The sequence below is a fragment of the Euprymna scolopes genome, chromosome 39, assembly GCF_053919585.1.
Source record: "Euprymna scolopes isolate OS-2025 chromosome 39, ASM5391958v1, whole genome shotgun sequence".
Taxonomy (NCBI): Eukaryota; Metazoa; Mollusca; class Cephalopoda; order Sepiida; family Sepiolidae; genus Euprymna; species Euprymna scolopes.
This window is the reverse complement of record NC_136520.1, coordinates 54,221,971-54,244,470: the sequence shown is the minus strand read 5'-3', so window position 1 is coordinate 54,244,470 and position 22,500 is coordinate 54,221,971. Positions and strand designations below refer to the sequence as shown.

Sequence of the window (22,500 nt, the reverse complement as noted above, 5' to 3'; positions counted from 1 at the left end):
GCATCGGTCGAAAAATTATGTATTTGGAAAAAGGTTTTTTTAATTTTTTCTTGATAATATTATTTTGTATTCCGGCACGTCACCAATTGAAAATGAATAAAGAAAAGTTATGGGTTTTTATAGTTCTCGTATTCTTTTTATACATTTCCATTCATATATATATATATATATATATATATATATATATATATATATATATATATATGTATGTATATATATAGATATATATGTATATATATATATACATATAAATATATATATATATATGTATATATATATACATATAATATATATATGTATATATATATACATATAATATATATATATACATATATATATACATATATATGTATATATATATATATATATATATATATATATACATATATATTATTTGAAATAAGATAAAACTGCATTCATCTGCAAAAGATTAAGCTAATTTGCACATTTTTTAATAGTGTTTTAATTAATTACTTATTAGTTTTTCCAGGTTTCTTATGAGATGATCATCATAAGTTTACTATTACGTGTAATTATAATCAAGCTGATATTATACATGATTTATTCTTGCGTTATATTTGCGTAAAAAGTTTACAATAAACGGCTCTCTTTATATATATTATGTCATATATATATTTGTTACAAAATAGTTGCCTACCAAACTCCTCCGTCATTGTCTTGGTCTACAGACATAGTGGTATTCGAACCCATGGAAAGCTTTATTTTTGTTTCTTTAGAAATCGGTGCAAAAGTGGGAAAAGTTAAAAACAAATGCAATTTGCCAGATGAAGGTCGAACGACAGCATTACGAATACGCATGCCTAACGTAATAGCAATTGTTTTATGTTTTAATGTTTGGCTTTGCAGTAAACATGTCTGAATAATACAGTAATTAACAGTAAAGGAAAAAGTTAATCGTAAGGTAAATGTTTTGGTTTCGATTCTCAATTTTGAGACACGAATCATCTTATTAAAAAATGTTTACATCAATGGTACATATAGGTCCAATATAATATGATAATAAATATCTGCATTTGTCAAAATGTTATATTAATGCGTATTTTTAAATTGGTAATCCCGGGCGGCCGGCTAGTATATATATATATATATATATATATATATATATATATATATATGTATATATATATATATATATATGTATATATATATATATATATATATATATATATATATATATATATATATATATATATATATACTAACAAAAGTACGCGTCGTTGACTGGGTTCAAAAACAGCCTACAGAAAATGGACTCTGATTTCTGAAAGTATGATAGGTTATGAAAAGGAAGGGTGTGAGATAGCTCCGAATTTTGGGGTATCAAAACCAAAGCAAAATATGATGAAAGTAAAAATAAAATAGATAAACCCCATAATTTATTATACCATACGTGTTCACATATTGGGTCCAATATAATATGATAATAAATATCTGCGTTAGTCAAAATGTTATATTAATGCGTATTTTTAAATTGGTAATCCCGGGCGGCCGGCTAGTATATATATATATATATATATATATATATATATATATATATATATATATATATATATATATATATATATATATATATATATATATATACTAACAAAAGTACGCGTCGTTGACTGGGTTCAAAAACAGCCTACAGAAAATGGACTCTGATTTATGAAAGTATGATAGGTTATGAAAAGGAAGGGTGTGAGATAGCTCCGAATTTTGGGGTATCAAAACCAAAGCAAAATATGATGAAAGTAAAAATAAAATAGATAAACCCCATAATTTATTATACCATACGTGTTCACATATTGGGTCCAATATAATATGATAATAAATATCTGCATTAGTCAAAATGTTATATTAATGCGTATTTTTAAATTGGTAATCCCGGGCGGCCGGCTAGTATATATATATATATATATATATATATATATATATATATATATATATATATATATATATACTAACAAAAGTACGCGTCGTTGACTGGGTTCAAAAACAGCCTACAGAAAATGGACTCTGATTTATGAAAGTATGATAGGTTATGAAAAGGAAGGGTGTGAGATAGCTCCGAATTTTGGGGTATCAAAACTAAAGCAAAATATGATGAAAGTAAAAATAAAATAGATAAACCCCATAATTTATTATACCATACGTGTTCACATATTGGGTCCAATATAATATGATAATAAATATCTGCGTTAGTCAAAATGTTATATTAATGCGTATTTTTAAATTGGTAATCCCGGGCGGCCGGCTAGTATATATATATATATATATATATATATATATATATATATATATATATATATATGTATACTAGCAAAAGTACCCAGGTTTTGACTAGGTGCGAAAACAGCCTACAGAAAATGGGCTATGATTTATGAAAGTATGATAGGTTATGAAAAGGAAGGGTTGTAAATTTGGGTTGATTTGGGGGATATCACAATCAAATATGATGAAAGTAAAAATAAAATAGATAAACCCCATGATTTACTATACCATATCTGTTCGCACTGAAACACTTATCACAATATTCTGTGGATCTATATTAAAAAAACCTTGTTAAACTTTGTGACATATTTCCATTCTATGGAGGTCAGGTGCGAACGAACGCCCCATAATTTTATTATACCATATTTCTTCAAACTGAAACATAATTATCAAAGTATACTTACGCAGAGAGATATGAAAAGTTTTTATCAAAGTTTGTGCCGATTTCCATTCTATGGAGGTCAGGCGCGAACGCAGACACCACAATTTTATTATACTATCCCTATTTAAGTTAAAATATACTTATCAAATTATTCTTATGTATAAAATAAACACTTGTAAACGCTTTTTTTTTAATTTTTTTTATTTCCATACTTTGTGGAGCAGGCGCGAACGCAGACCCCACAATTTTAATGAACCACCGTTCTGTCAGATCAAACATATCCATTCCTGTGTCTCGATACATCTTCTATCATTATATGTAATCAGTTTTTTTAAAATAGTCAACCATATAGGAGCTTATTTTTGAACAGACACACACACACATACGCACGCATACGCACGCATACGCACTCATACGCACGCACACGCACACAGACACACGCAGACAGCTTTATATTATATATATACATATAAAGTTATATAAATTAGCTATACATATGTATATATATGTATATATATGTATGTGTATATATATGTGTATATATGTATGTATGTGTATATATATGGGTGTATAGATATATGTGTGTATATATGTATGTATATGTATATACATATGTATGTATATATATATGTATGTAAATGTATATGTATGTAATGTATATATATATATGTCTATATGCATGTATATATGTGTATGTACGTATACATATATATATATATGTAGGTATACATATGCGTATATGTCCGTATACATATTTGTGTACGTGTACATATATGTATTTGTACGTATACATATATGTATACGTATGTATATGTATGTGTGTATATGTATATATATGTATGTATATATATGCATATATATGAATATATGTATATATGCGTACGTATATATATATATGTATATGTATATATGTGTATATATATATATTTTTATATATTGATATATGTGTATATATATGTATTTATATACATATATATATACATATATATATATACATATATATATATATATGTCTGTTCATCTTTCTTATTTGTTCAACGTGGGTATTGGTATTCTATACGAGGCCAACAAATCACGCTTTCCTAAATAGTCCAACCGAGATGCATGTTTTTAGATGTAGATCCTTTTAGTGCAACTGTTAGAATATTTTTGCACTTGTTTCACCGGCTATATTTGACAGATATTTTGAGATTAGTGAGAGTTGCAATATGGAAGACAACAATGCTGAACTGATCTGTTTGCCAGAGAGCTTTTCTTATTGACATTCATGATCTCTCTGAGACACGTGCTACTGCTGCTGATTAACTCACAGAAAAAAAATACTGATTACCCCTTTTTTTATAAGAACTTTATGATCAATTGGAAGACCATGGCATTGGATTGCCATCGAGGCGGCATCTTAAATACTTGTAGGAACTTCAATTTGGTAAATCAGAACGTATTACTTCTTTACGTTTTCCACTGCGATAAAAACGATTTGTCACAGTCGTGTCGGTTTTTGTCTCAACTATGGAGTCCTCGTCAAAAAACATACTCTCTTTTTATGATGAGCTAAGACAAGTTTTTTTGTAATATCCCTGAGGATGAGACAGTTTGGCTTGGCGATTTGAATGCGAGAACTAAGAGAGATTTTCGAATATGGAAATATTTTGATTGACATATTTTACGAAAGACAAACGGAAATGGTATTCGGATTTGGCAAAGAGTATGATCTCTATATTGGAAACACGTAAACCAGGCCTAGGGACAAACAAATCCAACTTGCCTCCTCCCTTGAGGCTTGCATTCACATACATCCGTGGGCTTAGAACTAATTTAGCTGACGTTGAAGCATTTCTCCTAACAAATACCCCGGATATCTTAGCACTAAGCGAGACTAACCTACACTCCTCCATCCCTTCTAACTACTTTAACATGCCTAGCTATCTCCAACTCTGCCCTAAGGTCTCTGACAGACATATGCACGGACTTGGAGTCTACATTCGGAACACCCTCCCCCTGACTAGAGAAACAAACCTAGAAACGGACGATCAAGACTAAACATACAACATGACATTAGCTACTTTTATTTTCTCTACTGCTCTCCCTCGACCCAGGACAGCACCATAATAAACAAAGTCTCTGACAGCATAGTCACAGCACTCTCCCTCGACACTAGCGCACAAGTACGTGTATTTGGTGATTTTAATGTTCACCAAAAAAACTGGCTTGGATTCTTTACTCACACAGATGCAGCGGGCAGCTCAACACATAGTTTCGCTATATCTCACTCCCTATCACAAATGGTTACGTTTCCAACCCGTTTCCCTGACCAGCTAGAACAACACGCATCACTTCTAGATCTGCTTCTGACTACAGTTCTCGTGGATTGCATAACAAATGCTGATAGCCCACTCGGGAACGCTGACTATGCAGTGATAATGGTAGAAATCGCCCTAAAACTGAAGAGCCAGTGCTCAAAACAACGAGATATTATAAAAAGGCTGACTGGAAATCCATCAGAGATCTTATCAGAGATGCCCCATGGGGAAATATTTTTTCTTTTCCTGCTGAACAGTGCGCAAATGAGACCACTGGATGGTTTAAAACAGCAATTGAAGCACATGTTCCCATGCGGAAATTTTATAGTAAGCCCCACTCTCCCCAATGGTTTACTTCGACTTGCGCAACTGCCATTGCTCAAAGGCAGCATGCATACCGCAGATTTAATCGACAGAAGTCCAGTTCAAACAAACAGAAGTATATAGAAGCTAGAAGTAACGTTAAGAAAGAAAAAGCGATAGCTAAGAGAGAATTTACTGAAACCACTAATAACGCATCGAAGAAGAAAAATTAGGAAATCATGATTTTTGGAAAATCAACAACAGTGTAGTAAATAATGGGTAATCAACAATTCCCCACGAACCAACAATCACGAAGTTGTTTGCTCAGTAACCGACAAGGCTAATATGCTTGCCGGCCGGTTTGCCTCGAACTCCACAGTGGACCCTTCCAACCACCCCCTACCTGACTTTCCTATGCGGACAGACGCCATGCTAGACGATCTAAAAATTACCACTGCTCAGGTACACGCTATCATAAAAAAAACCTTGACACTTCAAAAGCATGTGCACCTGATCTCATCCGAGCTGTGCTATTAAAAAAGTGCTCAGATGAAGTAGCTCCAGTTCTCTCCGAACTTTACAACAAATGCCTTAATGAATCATGCTTTCTGGGCTGTTGGAAAACTGCTTCTGTGATATCAGCATTCAAGAATTCTGGCGAAAGAACTGACCCATCAAATTATCGCCCCATTATCCTCTTCCCACTTTTCGCCAAAATATTTGAGACCATAATTAACCATGCTCTAGTCCGGCACCTTACAGATGCTAAACTTCTGACTGACAAACAATATGGATTTAGACAAGCCCGTTCCACAGCTGACATCCTTACTGTAATCTCTGAACGTATATACCATTCACTGGACAAAGCGGGGGAGGGCAGAGCGGTAGCTCTAGATATATCTAAGGCTTTTGACAGGGTATAGCATGAGGGTCTCCACAGGACAATTAAATCATACGGTATCACTGGTAGAATACTTAACATAATTAAATCCTTCTTAGATCAGAGAAAAATCCAGGTTGTCCTCGACGGTCGTACATCTAAACAGTGTGATATAAATGCGAGAGTGCCTCAGGGGTCTATCCTTGGACCTCTATTGTTCCTAATATTTATTAATGACCTCCCCGACAAAACTGGCTCTGATATGGTATATATGCTGATGACACCACGCTCTATGACAGGCATGACAGGAAAACAAATGAACACATAACTAAAGAAATGGCAAACACACTAGAGGATGACCTCCAATCTGTAGTGGAATGGGGACATAAATTAATGGTCACATTCAATGCTGCCAAGACTAAACTGGTTTCCTTCAATAATTACAAGAAACCTTCTCTGCCACCAATAGCAATGACCAGCGACTCCCTGTCTGAGAGTACATCTTTCAAACTGCTTGACCTAACGTTCACAGAAAACATGAGTTGGAACAATTATATTGAAAACATTGCCAAGGCCGCTGCGAAAAAGGTAGGCTCTCTCTACCGTGCTAGAAAACTACTGACACCTGAAAGTATCCTGTATCTCTATAAGGCCACCATTCGCCCATGTATGGAGTATTGTTGTCACATTTGGGCTGGTGCGTCTGCTGCTAGTCTCTCCCTCCTAGACAAGGTTCAAAAGAGAGTCGCCAATCTGATAGGCCCTGAACTAAGCTTCAGCCTCTGTCCCATCGGCGAAACGTTGCATCCGTCTGCCTGTTCTACAAGTATTTTAAAGGTGAATGCTCTGACGAACTGCAGACACTTGTTCCCCCACGACGTAGACACCCTCGACAAACCGTACAGGCAGCTAAATCCCAACCCCACACAGTAGAGGTCTCTAGGTGGAAAAAACTTTCTACTCTAGTAGTTTATTCCCCTGAACTGTTAGACTCTGGAATTCCATTCTAGGTCCCTGCTTCCCTAACTGTACTGACATGCAGATATTCAAGTGTAACGTGAACACACATCTTGCTGCCTAAATCGCAACATAGTGCCCCAGTAGTTGCTGGCTCTTATAGTAGCCCCCTACACCAAAGTTGCAATGTGCCTTGTTTGTGGTGAAAATGTAATAATAAAAAAAAATTGTCAAAAAATAAATACAAAGATACAGGGAAACACTCATGATCTAGACACGTCTATATGATAGATTATACTATTGTTTGTCCGCGTGATCTATAAAACCTGCATTATCTTCGAACCAGGAGAAGCGCTGAATTCTAGACGGATCATCATTTGGTAAGGTTCTAATATGGAACTCAAAATTTAATCGGAAGCCCGACATAATATATAACATATAAAAATGTTTGGGATCTCAGATAGTTTTGATCATGTTGAAAGGAGGACCATCTTTCAAAATGCACTTGTGTCTATTGACACGATTTATGAGAGGATCTTAAGGGAAATTGTTTCTAGATTTAAGGATTTCGGGAAAAGAAGGGTCAATGCTGATTAGTTGAAAATTATGAGGAAACTGACGTACACCTTGAAAGAAAACGTGGCCTTTCTCCGAAAAAAAAAACATTACCATTACTCTAGCCAACACAGCAAACATAAAAACTACAAAAACTTATAAATATTTTTTTTTTAATTCAACGAATGGTACAAACGCGCATGCGCGAAATTCAAGCCCAGAGAAGCACCACTTGCAACAAAAAGCAAAAGCTCATGACTACTTTAACAAATAGTCAGAGAGCAATATGAGCCGCAGTTATCAACGTTTGCACCTCTCAAATTAAACGAGACGATTCTCAAGGTTGCTAACTTAACGTAGCCCAGAAAAAAATGAAGTAGAGAGGAAGAACATTTTCTTATTGTTTAAATTACCTGTAACATTGTTTAAATTACCTGTAGTATTGTTTAAATTATCTGCAGTATTGTTTAAATTATCTGCAGTATTGTTTAAATTATCTGCAGTATTGTTTAAATTATCTGTAGTATTGTTTAAATTATCTGCAGTATTGTTTAAATTATCTGTAGTATTGTTTAAATTATCTGCAGTATTGTTTAAATTATCTGCAGTATTGTTTAAATTATCTGCAGTATTGTTTAAATTATCTGCAGTATTGTTTAAATTATCGGTAGTATTGTTTAAATTATCTGCAGTATTGTTTAAATTATCTGCAGTATTGTTTAAATTATCTGCAGTATTGTTTAAATTATCTGCAGTATTGTTTAAATTATCTGCAGTATTGTTTAAATTATCTGTAGTGTTCTAAATAGGCCTGTGACAACAGAATAATTATTTCATTCTTTTTGACTCTCAAGTATATATCCGTAAGTAAGTAAAACACAGTTCACCAACCGAGAACCACACCAGTCTATATAAATACCATTTATGATATTAACGGATACATACTCAAGAGTCAAAACAATGAGAAAATATGCTGTAGTCACAGCCTTGTAATAAAAGATACCGGAAGTGCTTCCCGTTCACATCTATGCATTTCTGGGCACATTTAACAACGTTTGCAGATACTGCCTGTAGATTTTCTCTGATGATTCTCCTGATAGCGTCGGCAGTGTTCTCCTTTAATTAGTTATGAAGAGTTTTTGCATAAACTTTTTGTTTTAAAGTCATCCAAAGATACAAATAACGTGATGACAAGTCCGGGAACATAGTGGCCATAAGCCTTTGGTAATTGTTCTCTCTTCCGTAAACATGTCATGAAGACGTGTCAGTGATCCGTGAGACGTGTGGGATGTAGTGCTAGTTTGTTGGAAAAAGAATTGCATTTGGGGTTACTTTAAAGTGGGCCACCCTGTATATTGGATTTACTTAATCAAGATGAACCAATCATGGCCCTTGATGAAGTGCCTTCTAGAGGTCACATAAAAGTTTCTGTGAGTCAAATGAACAAGAAAGCGCCAGGAATGTATGACATAATAGCATCTAAAGTGTATGGGAAATTTAAGTATGTCAAGACTAGAGATGTGATACTTGTGTCGTTATATATGAAGGGTTCAGTATCAGACTACGGCAAGGTTAAGAGCATGTCTTTGATATCTCTTGTTGGAAAGGGTGTTTTCGACAATTAATCTTAATATATTCGTCCACATTATTGCCAATAGAAAGCTACCAGAATCCTGCAAGCCGTGGCACTGTGGCTATGATTTTCAGAACCCGCCAATTAAAAGTGAATTGCAAAGAACAAACTTTTTCCTTGTTCCAACTATTCCTTGACTCTTAAAAGCTTTTTATACCGTAAACAGATCAACTTGTCGAAAATCTACTGAAGTTGAGCTGCTCTGCGAGATCTGTGGGTCGGATTCGTTCTCTTCCTGACAGAATAAAGGCTCGGGTACAATTGGATCAAACCAATGACATTTCTACACCCATCTTATTCAATATCTATTTTGCTATAGTCTTTCTTGTGACATTCTATGAAAACTCAGGCGGTAGTAACAACAGATATCGAACATCAGATAGTATGTATAATAATTGTAAGCTGCTTTTTCAAACAAAAGTCTCTTCTTCATCTGTGAGGGAGGTGGTCTAAGCAGATGACTGCCATTCTGGCAATACGTTTCAATGCTTTATGAACCATTTTGTATCTAAGTGTAACTTATTCGGTTTAAATATCAACTTAAAAAAAAGCAGTCGTCATGTATGATTCAGCACCCGGATCGCCTTATATGGATCAACTGTCTTCGTTAATTAGATGCTGAGAAGAAGAGAACTATTTTGTATATAGAAGCCGTAGCCTCTCTGAAGAGAGTCTCCTTCCGTGTTGAAAAGATGTATTGTTCTTTTTTACCACTTAAAAATTTATGGAGCTTAGTATCAAGTTGACACAAGAATCATTGTGTATCGAACTATGTGTTTTGACGGGCTTCCTGTGCAAGCGAAACATGGACACTAAACTAACTAATAATACGCCCTTGAAGGCGTGAATCAACCAGGTTGACAGGTTCATATCAAAGCATAGAGTCGATAGTAGGGGAAAGTTTCTACAATGGTTTGGTTAAATTGTGCGTATGGGTGACGGTTGTCAGACAAGGCAGTTATTCTATGGTGAGACAGTGGGAAGAAAAGATTAAAGGTCACAATAAAGTCTTATCTGAAAAAAAAACGGTTCTTGTTTACGACTGGGCATATGAAAATACTTTTTCAAGAAAAATCTTAAAAAGCTTTATTATCATATTATTACATTTTTGTAAATAAAAAAAAAACTACTTGATCGTTTTACGTAATTTTTGGAATATAATTTCTTCGTGCGGTGACAGGTACACACATCATAAAGCTTTTTAAAGATTTTTCTTGAAAAAATGTTTTTATATGTCCAGTCGTAGACAAGCACCAAACAAACATACTGGACGACATATGGACCAATGTGAAAAAAATAGCCTTAGATAGACGTATTATAATTGGCGAAAACTGATTCAGGAAAGCTTAGAATTTTTTGCGAATAGCCGCTTACAAATTTTTGATTTTGCAAAGGCGAACAGGATTCAGCATTGTGCCCCAAAAGTCAAAGCTCTAATTTTGACGTATGTGAAAAACTGTGCCTATCTCTTGCTGGCCTCAAAAGCCATTTGTGTAAATATCAGAAATGTTTCTTGCACTACAATAATGTCACAGGAAGGAAGACTGATCGAGTGTGTCTATCCTGTAGTTGGTCTGAAAAGTCGTCTTCGAACACATACAATTTGAGGGCAGAACTATGGAGAAGGGAAGAGACAAGGAAATAGAGGGTGTGATCGCCCTTGAACCTCAGATAACAGCCACCATAATATATGGGTTAAACTGCCGACTATAAACGCGAGGATTTAAATTTCAATCCTCAGCTAGGGTAAGGCATGTGCTTATGTTTTTAACTTTCTCAAAGAGTTTTAAGATGTTTTTTTTAATTATTTGTGTGTGTTTGTGTATATATATATATATATATATATATATATATATATATATATATATATATATAACGTAGGTACCCGTTAATATTTATATCAATGGCAATAAAAGACACGCAATATTTATAATTTGCCTTCCTGCTGTCAACAAGTAAAATAACATTGCGATTCTACATGAAAATATGTATATCTCACTTCTAAATAAAATATCTACAATTTAGAGATCAACTTACACCAATTATAATAACGTAAATCAAGGAACCTAACTCCTGCACATTTATTATTATTATTATTAGTAGTATTATTATTATTATTATTATTATTATTATTATTATTATTATTATTATTATTATTATTTTGATCTCCGATTTAAAAACTAGGCCGCATAGGACTGACTGTATAAAAGTTTGTTTTTTTTGTTCTCGTTCGTAATTAAACTATGCGTTGTAATGTATGTGTATGAAAGATTATAGCTCTAGTGAAATACGACCACTTCATAAGCTCAAAAACATACGATCAATGGACCGATAGTCGGACATTTCAAAACAGGTGATTTTTACAAACTAATAACTTTTTAGAAAGTGTGAATATTATTATAATGTTTTTACAAAAAATATCGTCTGTGCAAATTGTAGACGTTAGTAAATCAAAAGGGAATGATATTTAAATAATATACAATTTTAAATATAATATTACAGCGTTATATTTCTCGCTTTTTTCATGACACTATGAAATACACACACACACACACACATATATATATATTACAACTATTAGATATATTATGCATATATTCTTGTAAGAAAAGATATATAAAAATAAAAAATGTATATGTATATATATTAGTAAAATTAACTTTATATATATTATAGTGATATATATTTATGCATATATTTATATATATATAGCATACATATATGTATGTATAAAATTATGCATACATATATATATATATATAGATATAGATATAGATATATTAGACATTAAGAGGAAATTATAGATAGATATATAAATACCCGTTAACATACACCTTCCAGGATAAAGCTAGAACCCAGAACTAGATAGAATCGAGCAATTGCATCGACAACGGACAACACCAGACCTAAAGTGGGTTTCGATGTACTGCATCTCATCAGTGACGTGCTCCGACATAGGCGCGAACACAGGTCGTCGCACTCATGAAGTGTGCAATACTGACGACCTAACGATATGGGACATGGCGCAATCTATTGACTATGCCTCGATTTTTTTTAAATTCTTATATTTTTATCCAGTTCTACATTCTACGATGTGACAAGCAACGCGTCATATATATATTCATAAAAATATATATACGCATATATATTTATTAATATACATGTTCCAATAATGCAATTTCCTTGGATTTTACTTGTGCGAATGGAAAATTAACTTAATTAACTTACATTTTTGGATTTTACCGTCATTGAATACCTTGCCTTTCATAAGATTATCCATTCAAGTGTAATCACCTTTTTCTTCACGATATTCACTCTGCTTCAATTTTGTTATCAATTAAGATCTTTGATTACTTGCAGATTCATCAAATACTTTTGTATGCTAAATCCGATCCCGCATTTTGCTAATATCTACCCTCTGAGAAGAAGAAAGTATAAGGATTATCCAATTATTAAGTGTTTCCTTTCAGATTAAATATGTTTTTAACTCTTTTTCAAAGTGTTTTTAAACATCTTTCTTAACCATTTGCTGATATATATATATATATATATATATATATATATATATATATATATATATAAATACTAGCCAAAGTACCCGTCGTTGACTGGGTTCAAAAATAGCAGGCAGAAAAGGGAGTCTGATTTATGAAAGTATGATAGATTATGAAAAGGAAGGGTTGTAATTTGGGTAGAATTTGGGGGTATCAAAACCAAAACAAAATATGAGGAAAGTAAAAATAAAATAGATAAACCCCATAATTTATTATGCCATACCTGTTCACACTGAAACACTTATTACAATATTCTGTGGATCTATATTAAAAAAAAACCTCATTAAACTTTGTGACATATTTCCATTCTATGGAGGCCAGGTGTGAACGGACACCCTATAATTTTATCATACCATATTTCTTCAAACTGAAACATAATTATCTAACTATACTTACGCAGATAGATATGAAAAATCTTTATTAAAGTTTGTCCCTATTTCAATACTATGGAGGTCAGGCGCGAATGCGGACCCCACAATTTTATTATACCATCCCTATTTGTTAAAACATACTTATCAAAGTATTCTTATGTACATCCATATCAAAAACACTTGTAAACGTTTTTTCTAATTTTTAAATTTTTTATTTCCATACTTTGTGGACAAGGCGCGAATGCAGACCCCACAATTTTAATGAACCACCGTTCTGCCAGATCAAACATATCCATTCCAGTGTCTCGATACATCTTCTATCATTATATGTAATCAGTTTTTTTTTTAAACAGTAAACAATATAGGAGACTATTCGTGACCAGACACACACACACATACATTCGGTATTATGTATATATATATATATATGTATATATATATATATGTTTATATATATGTATATAGATATATATGTTTATATATATGTATACATATGTATATATATATGTTTATATATATATGTATACATATGTATATATATGTTTATATATATGTATACATATGTATATATATATGTATATACATATGCATATATATGCATATATATATATATATATGTAATTGAAACATTTCCCTAAATGTAATCTATTTCTGAAAAAATCTATATAATTATAAACCTCAAATGGCCTTGTAACGTGTGTTTTAACCCAACATTTGGTTTAATCTTTCGGTTGCGCATGCGTACATAAACAAATAATCAACGTGACAATAAAACGTATTGTTTTACTGTGGTTGTTTTCAGCGTCCCAATTGTTTTTTTTTTTGTTTAAATTTCCCCACCCCCAAAAATAAAATTGTTAATACTTTCTGCATTTTGTACATCGTTAATTTCCGTATTATGTTAAAGTTATTTTAACACAATTTTCTTACTAACAGATCTACTTTTACCCGTTGAAAACCATAAGAGAATTTTACAACGGCGATTTACCCACCGCGTTCATTTTTTTTTAAATGTATTTTCTATTTTTAATACATCTTTCTTAAAAAAACATTCATAGATTTTCTTCTATACTACCAACATAAATAAATAACTCCGAAAATATTTTTGTAAAAATAATCAACGAGACAATAAAACGTATTGTTTTATTCTGTACGTTTTCAGCATCCCAATTGTTTTGTTTTCGTGTTTAGATTAAATGATATATCAAAATTTGAAATTAACTTTAAGTATTATGGTAACTGTTTAGTGCACATTTAGGTATAAGTATGACAAACCCGTTATAATTCAATGGGTGTTAGTTCTTTTGTTTTTCTTTTTCAAAAATAAACAATTATAAACAGAACGTCTCATAGGAATCTATCTATATTCTTTTTTTATATTAATATACTTTCATACAAATGTTTCTGTTATGCCACAAAAAAAAACTATTTTCTTTACGTCACAAGTGCCACGCTCATACATTAATTCCATAGAAAATATAACATACGGACCTAACGGGTCACGGGTAGTCTAGTATACTATGAAATTGAATTTGATGTACATAACTCTACACAAACTAAGTATCAATTAAGTTACTCTAAAGAGTTAACATTATTGAATCAACTGCTTAAATTACTTCTAATACTACTATATTTTCTACTACTACTACTACTACTACTATTACTAATTATAATATACAATGATATCGAAAGAGGCGAAGTGTACTTAAAATTTGGAAGCCTCTCACTCAGATCTTAGGGAATTCCATTGATTATTGTTTTGGGGCAATCACTGATAATCCCTTGCCTGAGAACTGCTAGCGAATACACAATAATCATCACTCAATTTTCAGCGAACACTAACAATCGTTGGTGACGTGAAACTAGTGGTAAACTGTAGTTGTGATAACGAAAAATAATTTGCCAATACTATTAAAGAAGGTGAAGAGTGCTAGAAATCTCAGGAGACCTTGTGTCTCTCGGATTTCAAAAAAAAAACACTGCCGTATAATTTCTGTGACAACACCACAGGAGTACAATAATACACCAAAGAGCCGTGATGGCCAAAGAGGAACACAGGGTTTGTTCTTAACTGAGAACTTTGTTAGATGAGCCCGCAAATCACCCGAGTTTCGAAGAGGTTGTTTTTTTTATTTCATCCAAAGGAAATAGAAATGGCCGTTTTCAGCTAGAGATGAACAATTCGGCTGTGCGATAACACAAAGTTATCTGCTGTGGTGATCAAGAACACTTGGACTCTAGAGAGGCTTGTTGTCACTCAGAATCCAGGACATACCACTGATTACTGTCGTTCAGTGATCGCTGGTAATGAACTTTTGGAACTTTTGTGTGAGTAGATAAGAAGAAGAAGAAGAAGAAGAAGAAGAAGAAGAAGAAGAAGAATGTCATTTAGACCCCAGGGAACACTCTAATAGAAAACTTTCTGAAAACTTTTAGTGAGTGCAATAAAAATGGATGAAGAGGAGAAGTAAAAGCACTTGCCAGACCTCCGTTGTTGAGTGGTTGAGCGCATAGAGGACTCGGATCCTGGGAAGCTCTATTGCAACCCAAATTCAAGTGAAGATCAATGATCGCTGTCAATGAGAAATCATTGGTAAGCGGTTGTTGCGATAACGCAAATTCATTTGCAAAGGTTATCGAAAGAGGTGGAGAGTACTGAAAATCTAGGGAGCCTTGTTGTCACTCAGACTCCAGAGAACACCGCCAATTGCTGAGTAAATGATAATAAACGGAAATTGCGATAACGCAAACTAATTTGCAAAGGTCATAATTGAAAGACAGCGTTCAGTACTGGAAATATGAGGGACTTGTAGTCACTCTGACTCCAGGGAACACGGCAGGTTATTTTCAAAGGGAATTCTTTTAAGATGCCTTGTGTGCAAACTACTAGTCTACAGCAACACTAATAATAGTGCCAATTCTACAGAGTGGATGCAACTTGCAACATCAAGTTTTCCGTTGTAAATCAAAAACAAATATTTTGTTTTGTTTAAAACAAAATCACTAGTCTCAGGCAATGTGACAGTACTGCTATCTACGCGCACCGACCCACCCGTGGACAACTTTGAAGACTTGAGTTTATGTTATTAATATTAATGTTTTATTGATGTTTAATTATTATTATTATTATTATTAGTAGTAGTAGTAGTAGTAGTAGTAGTAGTATCAGTAGTAGTAGTAGTAGTAGTAGTAATAGTATATGTTAATGTGTGTGACGGTAGTGGTAATGGCGGTACGTTGACAGAGAGAAAGAGGGAGAGAGAACGCTGCTACTGATTAGAAGAGCGAGGGGTTGGAGGATGGTGTTGTCGATTGTGGTCCTGCTGCTGCTGCTACTACTGCCCCTGCTGATGTAGTGCTACTACTATTAAGTGATATTCTGTTTGGTGTTAATACGACAGTTGTTACAGGCGAGGTTGAAGCGGTACGGATGGTACGAAAAATTCGCCGCGTCTCTCTATAATAGCTGCGCTCAGAAACACGTCGCGCCACCACACGCACGCACGCACGCACGCATGCACGCACGGACTACACCTTTCTTCTGGAGGTGAGACAAAAAAAAGAAAAGAAAAGAAAAAACGATAAAGAAAGAAAGAGGAAAAAGAAACACAAAGTAAAGTAAAAAAAAAAAACCGTGAACGAAACCGTCAAGCAATTCAGTGCTCCAATAGGATTTGCGAGGATTATTCTATTGTTTTTTTTGTTTGTTTTAGTTATTGACCAAAAGATAATAATAAACCTGAAAAAATAAAACTTGAAAAAAATATATATATGTGTGTGTGTGTGTTCATAACACAGCCCAACTTCATTCATTTATAAATATATATATATATGCGTAACAATATTTTTTTTTTTGATTTTTAGGAAACTTCATAAATTCTCCTGCATATAGCCGACTTAAAAAAATAACTCACAATTTCTGCTGTTTTCTTATTATACGCCGCTAAAAAAAATAAAGGAATTTATTTGCTTATAACACGCAGTCTCTTTTATTACTTTACAGAGCGACAACGCACGAGAAATACCCCTTAAAGAATTTACGCTAAAAGGCGGGGGAACGCAGCCCGGAAACATCAAGCAACCCTACAAACGAACCGTACAGTTGTTACGAAGTAACATTAGCAACGGTCGAATCCTCGTTGTCACTGACAAACCTACGGACACAGAATAAAACATTCATCACGAACCATAAAACTCACTGAAAAAAAAAACAAGAAAAAAATAATCAATCAATTCAACTTTACGAATTCGGCGTGGAGCACAATACAATAGGATTATCTGAAATTCCATGAAAGAAACTTGCAAGAAGGATTATTTACCAAAAATATCAAAGTAAACGCATTTCTCTCTCTCTCTCTCTATCTCTATCAATCTCTTTATCCTTTTCACTTCTCTCCTTTTCTATCTCTCTCGCTCTTGCTCTATCTCACTCTCTACACATACATAAATCTATATATATATATATATATATATATATATATATTTATATATACTTCCTCTTTGTTGCAAACAAATATCTATATGCTTATATAATTTGTCTATATACTGTAAAAAGTATTATAACTGCAAACATATATACTCATACGTAAAACCTATATATACATATATATATACATATATATATATATATATATAAAGGAATATTTTATTAAAGTAAATCATCGTTTGATATATATATATATATATATATATATATATATATATATATATATAAAAAAAACACGCACAAAGTTTAAAAAATTTGAAAGTAAGCAAAAACATCACCTCAAAAGTTGGTTTATTAAAGTAAACAACAGAATTTCACAATGGAAGGCGAAGCGGCCGATTTGAATAAAGTCAATACCCATGTGTTTGTCAGCGTACCTGAGGAGGACCTCGGACGAGGTGGCAACCTGAAACGCCTGAGCAAGAGATGCGGCAAAAAATGCCTTTCCGTCGGCAAGGAGAACCTGTTGCTTATATTACTGCTGGGATCGGTGATTTTTGGATGCGCGGTCGGATTCCTGGTCCGGGCCGTGCGGCCCTCCATGATGACCAATAAGCGCGAGATCATGTACCTGCTGTTCCCCGGTGAGATGTTGATGAGGATGTTGCGCATGTTGATCTTGCCCCTCATCATGTCCAGCTTGATCTCTGGCATCGCCGGCCTGGACGCTAAGACATGCGGAAAGATGGGTCTTCGTACCATTGCCTATTTCGCGACCACAACCATCATCGCCGTCATTCTGGGCATTATCATGTGCGTCACTATACAACCAGGAAGTGGCCAGAGCGCCGAAAAACTGAAGAGATATGGGTCAACGAAGCGCGTCAATTCGGTCGATACATTCTTGGATTTGATCAGGTAAGTGGAAGCAGCATGTTTTATCGTTATATATATATATATATATATATATATATATATATATATTCTTTTTCAGAAGTTCGGTGTTCTTTGTTTGTTGTATCGATGTGGGGAAAAATTCGAACTCTGTTTGTCCGGTATTTTTCATATATGTATATACTTTTATTTCTTTTACATAAGCATTAAAATGTCGCTACACATTCATGAGCTCGTTTAGGTCAGCCATTACAAGTAACTACAGACCTCTTTAGGTGATATTGCTAATACAGAAGTTTAGTCCGTAACGTAAGAGGTCTCTAGTTTCTGGTAAATAGCTGACCGAAACATGCTCACTAACGTGTAGCGACATTTTACTGATCATTTAAAAGAAATGAAAAAAAAAAGTATATATTGCCCTACTTCGGTATAAAGCACTTGTATTTCCCGCGTTAAAACTTCATTGGTTGTGGACCTTCTGAAAAATATAAACCGTGGATTATATATATATATGCGCGTGCGTGTGCCCGCTGTGTGCAAATGTGCACACATATTCAAATATATGAAAACATATTTTGAACGCAAAGTTTTGCTGATGAGTGAAGTATCGGGGTTAAAGATGAATATTTTTCTTAGCATATGTAAATAATGTATTTATGTCATATCATTTCAAGCCTCGACAGATATCGTTGACGTACCAGCTTTGCATTCGAAAAAATAAACAACAGTTCGAATACAAAGTTCGTACGTCATCGATAAGTGCCAAAACACGACACAATCGATATGAAACAATACAATAGGTAAAACTCATATAAAACACACACACACACACACATATATATATATATATATGTGTGTGTATTTACGGAGTTATATTTTACCGTTTATTTATCCCAATCCTTCAATTTATGAAGTTCCATGTAACTACAGAGCATATAACAAGTATATGGTAGAAGTCTATATCCCAAATTTCAAGATGTTGACCATCTTACCGTTTATTTACTTATGTACACTGATATGCATAATTCCATGAAACCTGTGCTGTAAAGAATTGTGCAGTTCAATGTTCTTAAGGAAATAAACGGTAAGATGGTCAACATCTTGAAATTTGGAATATAGACTTTTGTCATTTATTCGTTACATATATATATATATATACATATATATGTATATATGTATATGTACACACACACACACACACACACACACATATATATATATATATATATATATATATATATATATATATATATATGTGTGTGTGTGTATTCGCCAAAGGGCGAATGAACCCTTTTTCGAGGTCAACGGCCAACTAGCACCGTGTGTGTTTGTGTGTATGTGCGTTCTGGGGTGGAGAGGGCTCCCGTAACCCGTGGTGAAGGCAACCTTTCTAGGAGAAGCAAATCTCTGATTAAAAAAAAAGCAGAAAGCGGGAGACCAGTACCCGAATTAAGCTGGTCTGCAGTTTAACTTGTTACTGGCTATCTTGCTCTTGCTTGTTGCTGGATCTCAACATTTTGAACAGAGAGGGAGACTTAGTTGTTGTACAAAGCTAAGACTCTGTAACATCAGCTGTGTACAGATACTCCCTCAGGCATTTGTCTACTAAAATGGTCCTGTGGCGATGGAAGTCATTTTTGGGCTCATGAACTTTAGGTGTCTGAGGGAGTGGCACTCGTCTGACAAGATGTTGAAATCATCATATATATATATATATATATATATGAGAAAGATGGGGAAGAGACAGAAGGGGGTATAGTACGACTATCTATACTTGTCTGTATACAAAGACACGATTGAGCCCTTTCAGCAGCGTAACTATCTTTCTCTCTTTTTTCTCCCACTCAGTCGTTCGATCTTTCGTAGCATGTAAGCGCTAGGTGTAGTGATTCAATTGGAGATTAGCTATCCATGCATAAGTTTTGGTAAAATTGAACTTTCGCAAGGATAAAAATTGAATCTCGTAAAAGTTTCAACCGTGTGGGTATGAAGGTGGACCGTAATTAACTGAGGTCTTTTTTTTTCTTAACTGACTCGTGCAACAAGACTATGATAGATGGACCCTTGAAGTTGTGTGGACAATTTGGATCCCTGCCCTTATTTAACAATCCACACACTCACACCTACATTTATGTCGATGTGAACTCTTATTCCATACGGTCAAACCAAGCGTCGAATGCAATTCACTAAATAAACCAATAGAAATCCATTTCCAAAAATCTGCTAGTCCTACCATGGCTATAATCATCACTAGTTTCTCACTCTTGAACGGAGGAGAAAATACAATCTCAAATCTGTAAGGTTTCGCACTATCGCCCAAGCTACTACATCTGTCCCATCCTCGCAACGTTGCAGCTCTGCACCTGTTTTGCAGATATTTAAATGAATGTGCTGTTGAACTCATACCACATGTGCCTTCACAATATACATATTCCCAGCTAACCGGACAAGCAGCAAAATCGCACTCCTTCATAGTCGAGGTTCCTAAATGACTGAACGTTTCTACTGATTGTTTTTTCCTTCAGACTGCTAACCGTTGCAATTACTGCCTAATTTACTGCTTCCCTGGCTGTCTTAACCTGCATAGGTTTAAATGTACTGTTAACAAATATCTAGGTGCTTACCTCTTGACAGTCCCTTGTTAGATATGATTTTACATAGCAGCCGCTATTGGTAATATACCTTGATGAAAAAAAAAGAGTAAATATAATTCCCGTAGAATAATTAATCACTGATTTAATAATTGGATTGTGTTCATAAGCATGAGTTTCACCTAAATCCTAATTGTCAACAGAATGTATGCTTTTATATTGTTTACTGTTTGAGGTTAGTTCTGTTTTTCTTTTTTTTTCTTTTTTTCCGCATGTTCACTCACCCCCTTACCAAGCATATCGCCACTTGGACGCAGGAGGTACTATCTGAGGCCAGGTCTAGGAAAGATTAACAAGATACTCGTTTATCTAACATTTAAACTTCTGCATATCAGTACAGCCAGGGATGCAGGCAGCAGGAAGGGAATTCCAAAGTATAGCTATTCGAGGGAAGAAACTATTAGAATAGAAAGCTTTCTGGCATTTATTGGGCAGCAACAGTGAAGGGGCGAGTTGTTATTGCTAAACCGGTTTGTCGGGGATATGTACGTCGAGTTAAGAAGAACACATTCCATTAAAACGTTTGGAAAAAAAGGCACAGTAATACAACGTTGCGGCAATGGGACAGGGGTATTTCTGTTTATTAATTCCAAGTAAACTGTGGGTATCTGCCGATAGTTTTGGGGGTATATATTTAACAACTAAAGATGTAACTGATCATTATGAACTTTTTGGATAAGGGTGGACAACGTTGAATATATTTAGATTAATACATAGTCAAAAAAAAATAAAGAAGTTAGACTCATTTCCTGATGATATCAAATCTGTGATATTTCAAGGTAGTTAAAATAAATTTATAACTATTCCCGAGTTTATAGATTAATTTTGAATGTTATTTTTTATATTTTTATATAATAATATGGACACAGGTTTTCATATGAAAAATAAAATATTTCAGATTTTAATAGAATTTTATCCGTAGCGAGTTGACATAAATTAAACAGACTTTCCAACAGTTCCATTTCATTATAAGATAACCACATTTTAGACATTTACGCTTGAAATGCTCTTAAATATAATATTCTATTTGTCCAGATTTCATATATATTATTATTAAGTCGTGATTTCAAAAAATTTAAAAAAAAAAAGGAGTTGGTGATATCAGCAGGAATCGAAACTGTAACAGTCTAAGCTGGTGACGTTACCACTGTAACAACGTGACATGCATATAAACTGCTTAAAATCTAAAAATTAAAAATAATCTAAGATGAATTGAAAAAAATGTATAACGATTAAAAAAAAACAATTGACCCATTTGTGACCCCTTAAAAACTATTTTAACTGTCTGAAGACCCATAAAAGAAGGGGTTAAACAACACT

At 33.8% G+C, this 22,500-nt stretch overlaps 1 protein-coding gene across 2 annotated transcripts in view; it reads left to right on the top strand.

The window, feature by feature from the left end:
* The window catches only part of LOC145263780 (excitatory amino acid transporter 1-like), a 605,619-nt gene that overhangs the window by 60,716 nt on the left and 522,403 nt on the right, over positions 1-22,500 (top strand). The window contains exon 2 of one of the 2 annotated variants that reach the window (XM_080120835.1): positions 17,213-18,553. In XM_080120835.1, coding sequence (XP_079976961.1) covers positions 18,015-18,553 — 539 coding nt within the window. In that variant the 5' untranslated portion in view covers positions 17,213-18,014. Of the gene's footprint in view, positions 1-16,099; positions 18,554-22,500 lie in introns of those variants that run through there. The other variant, XM_080120834.1, reaches the window with a different exon arrangement.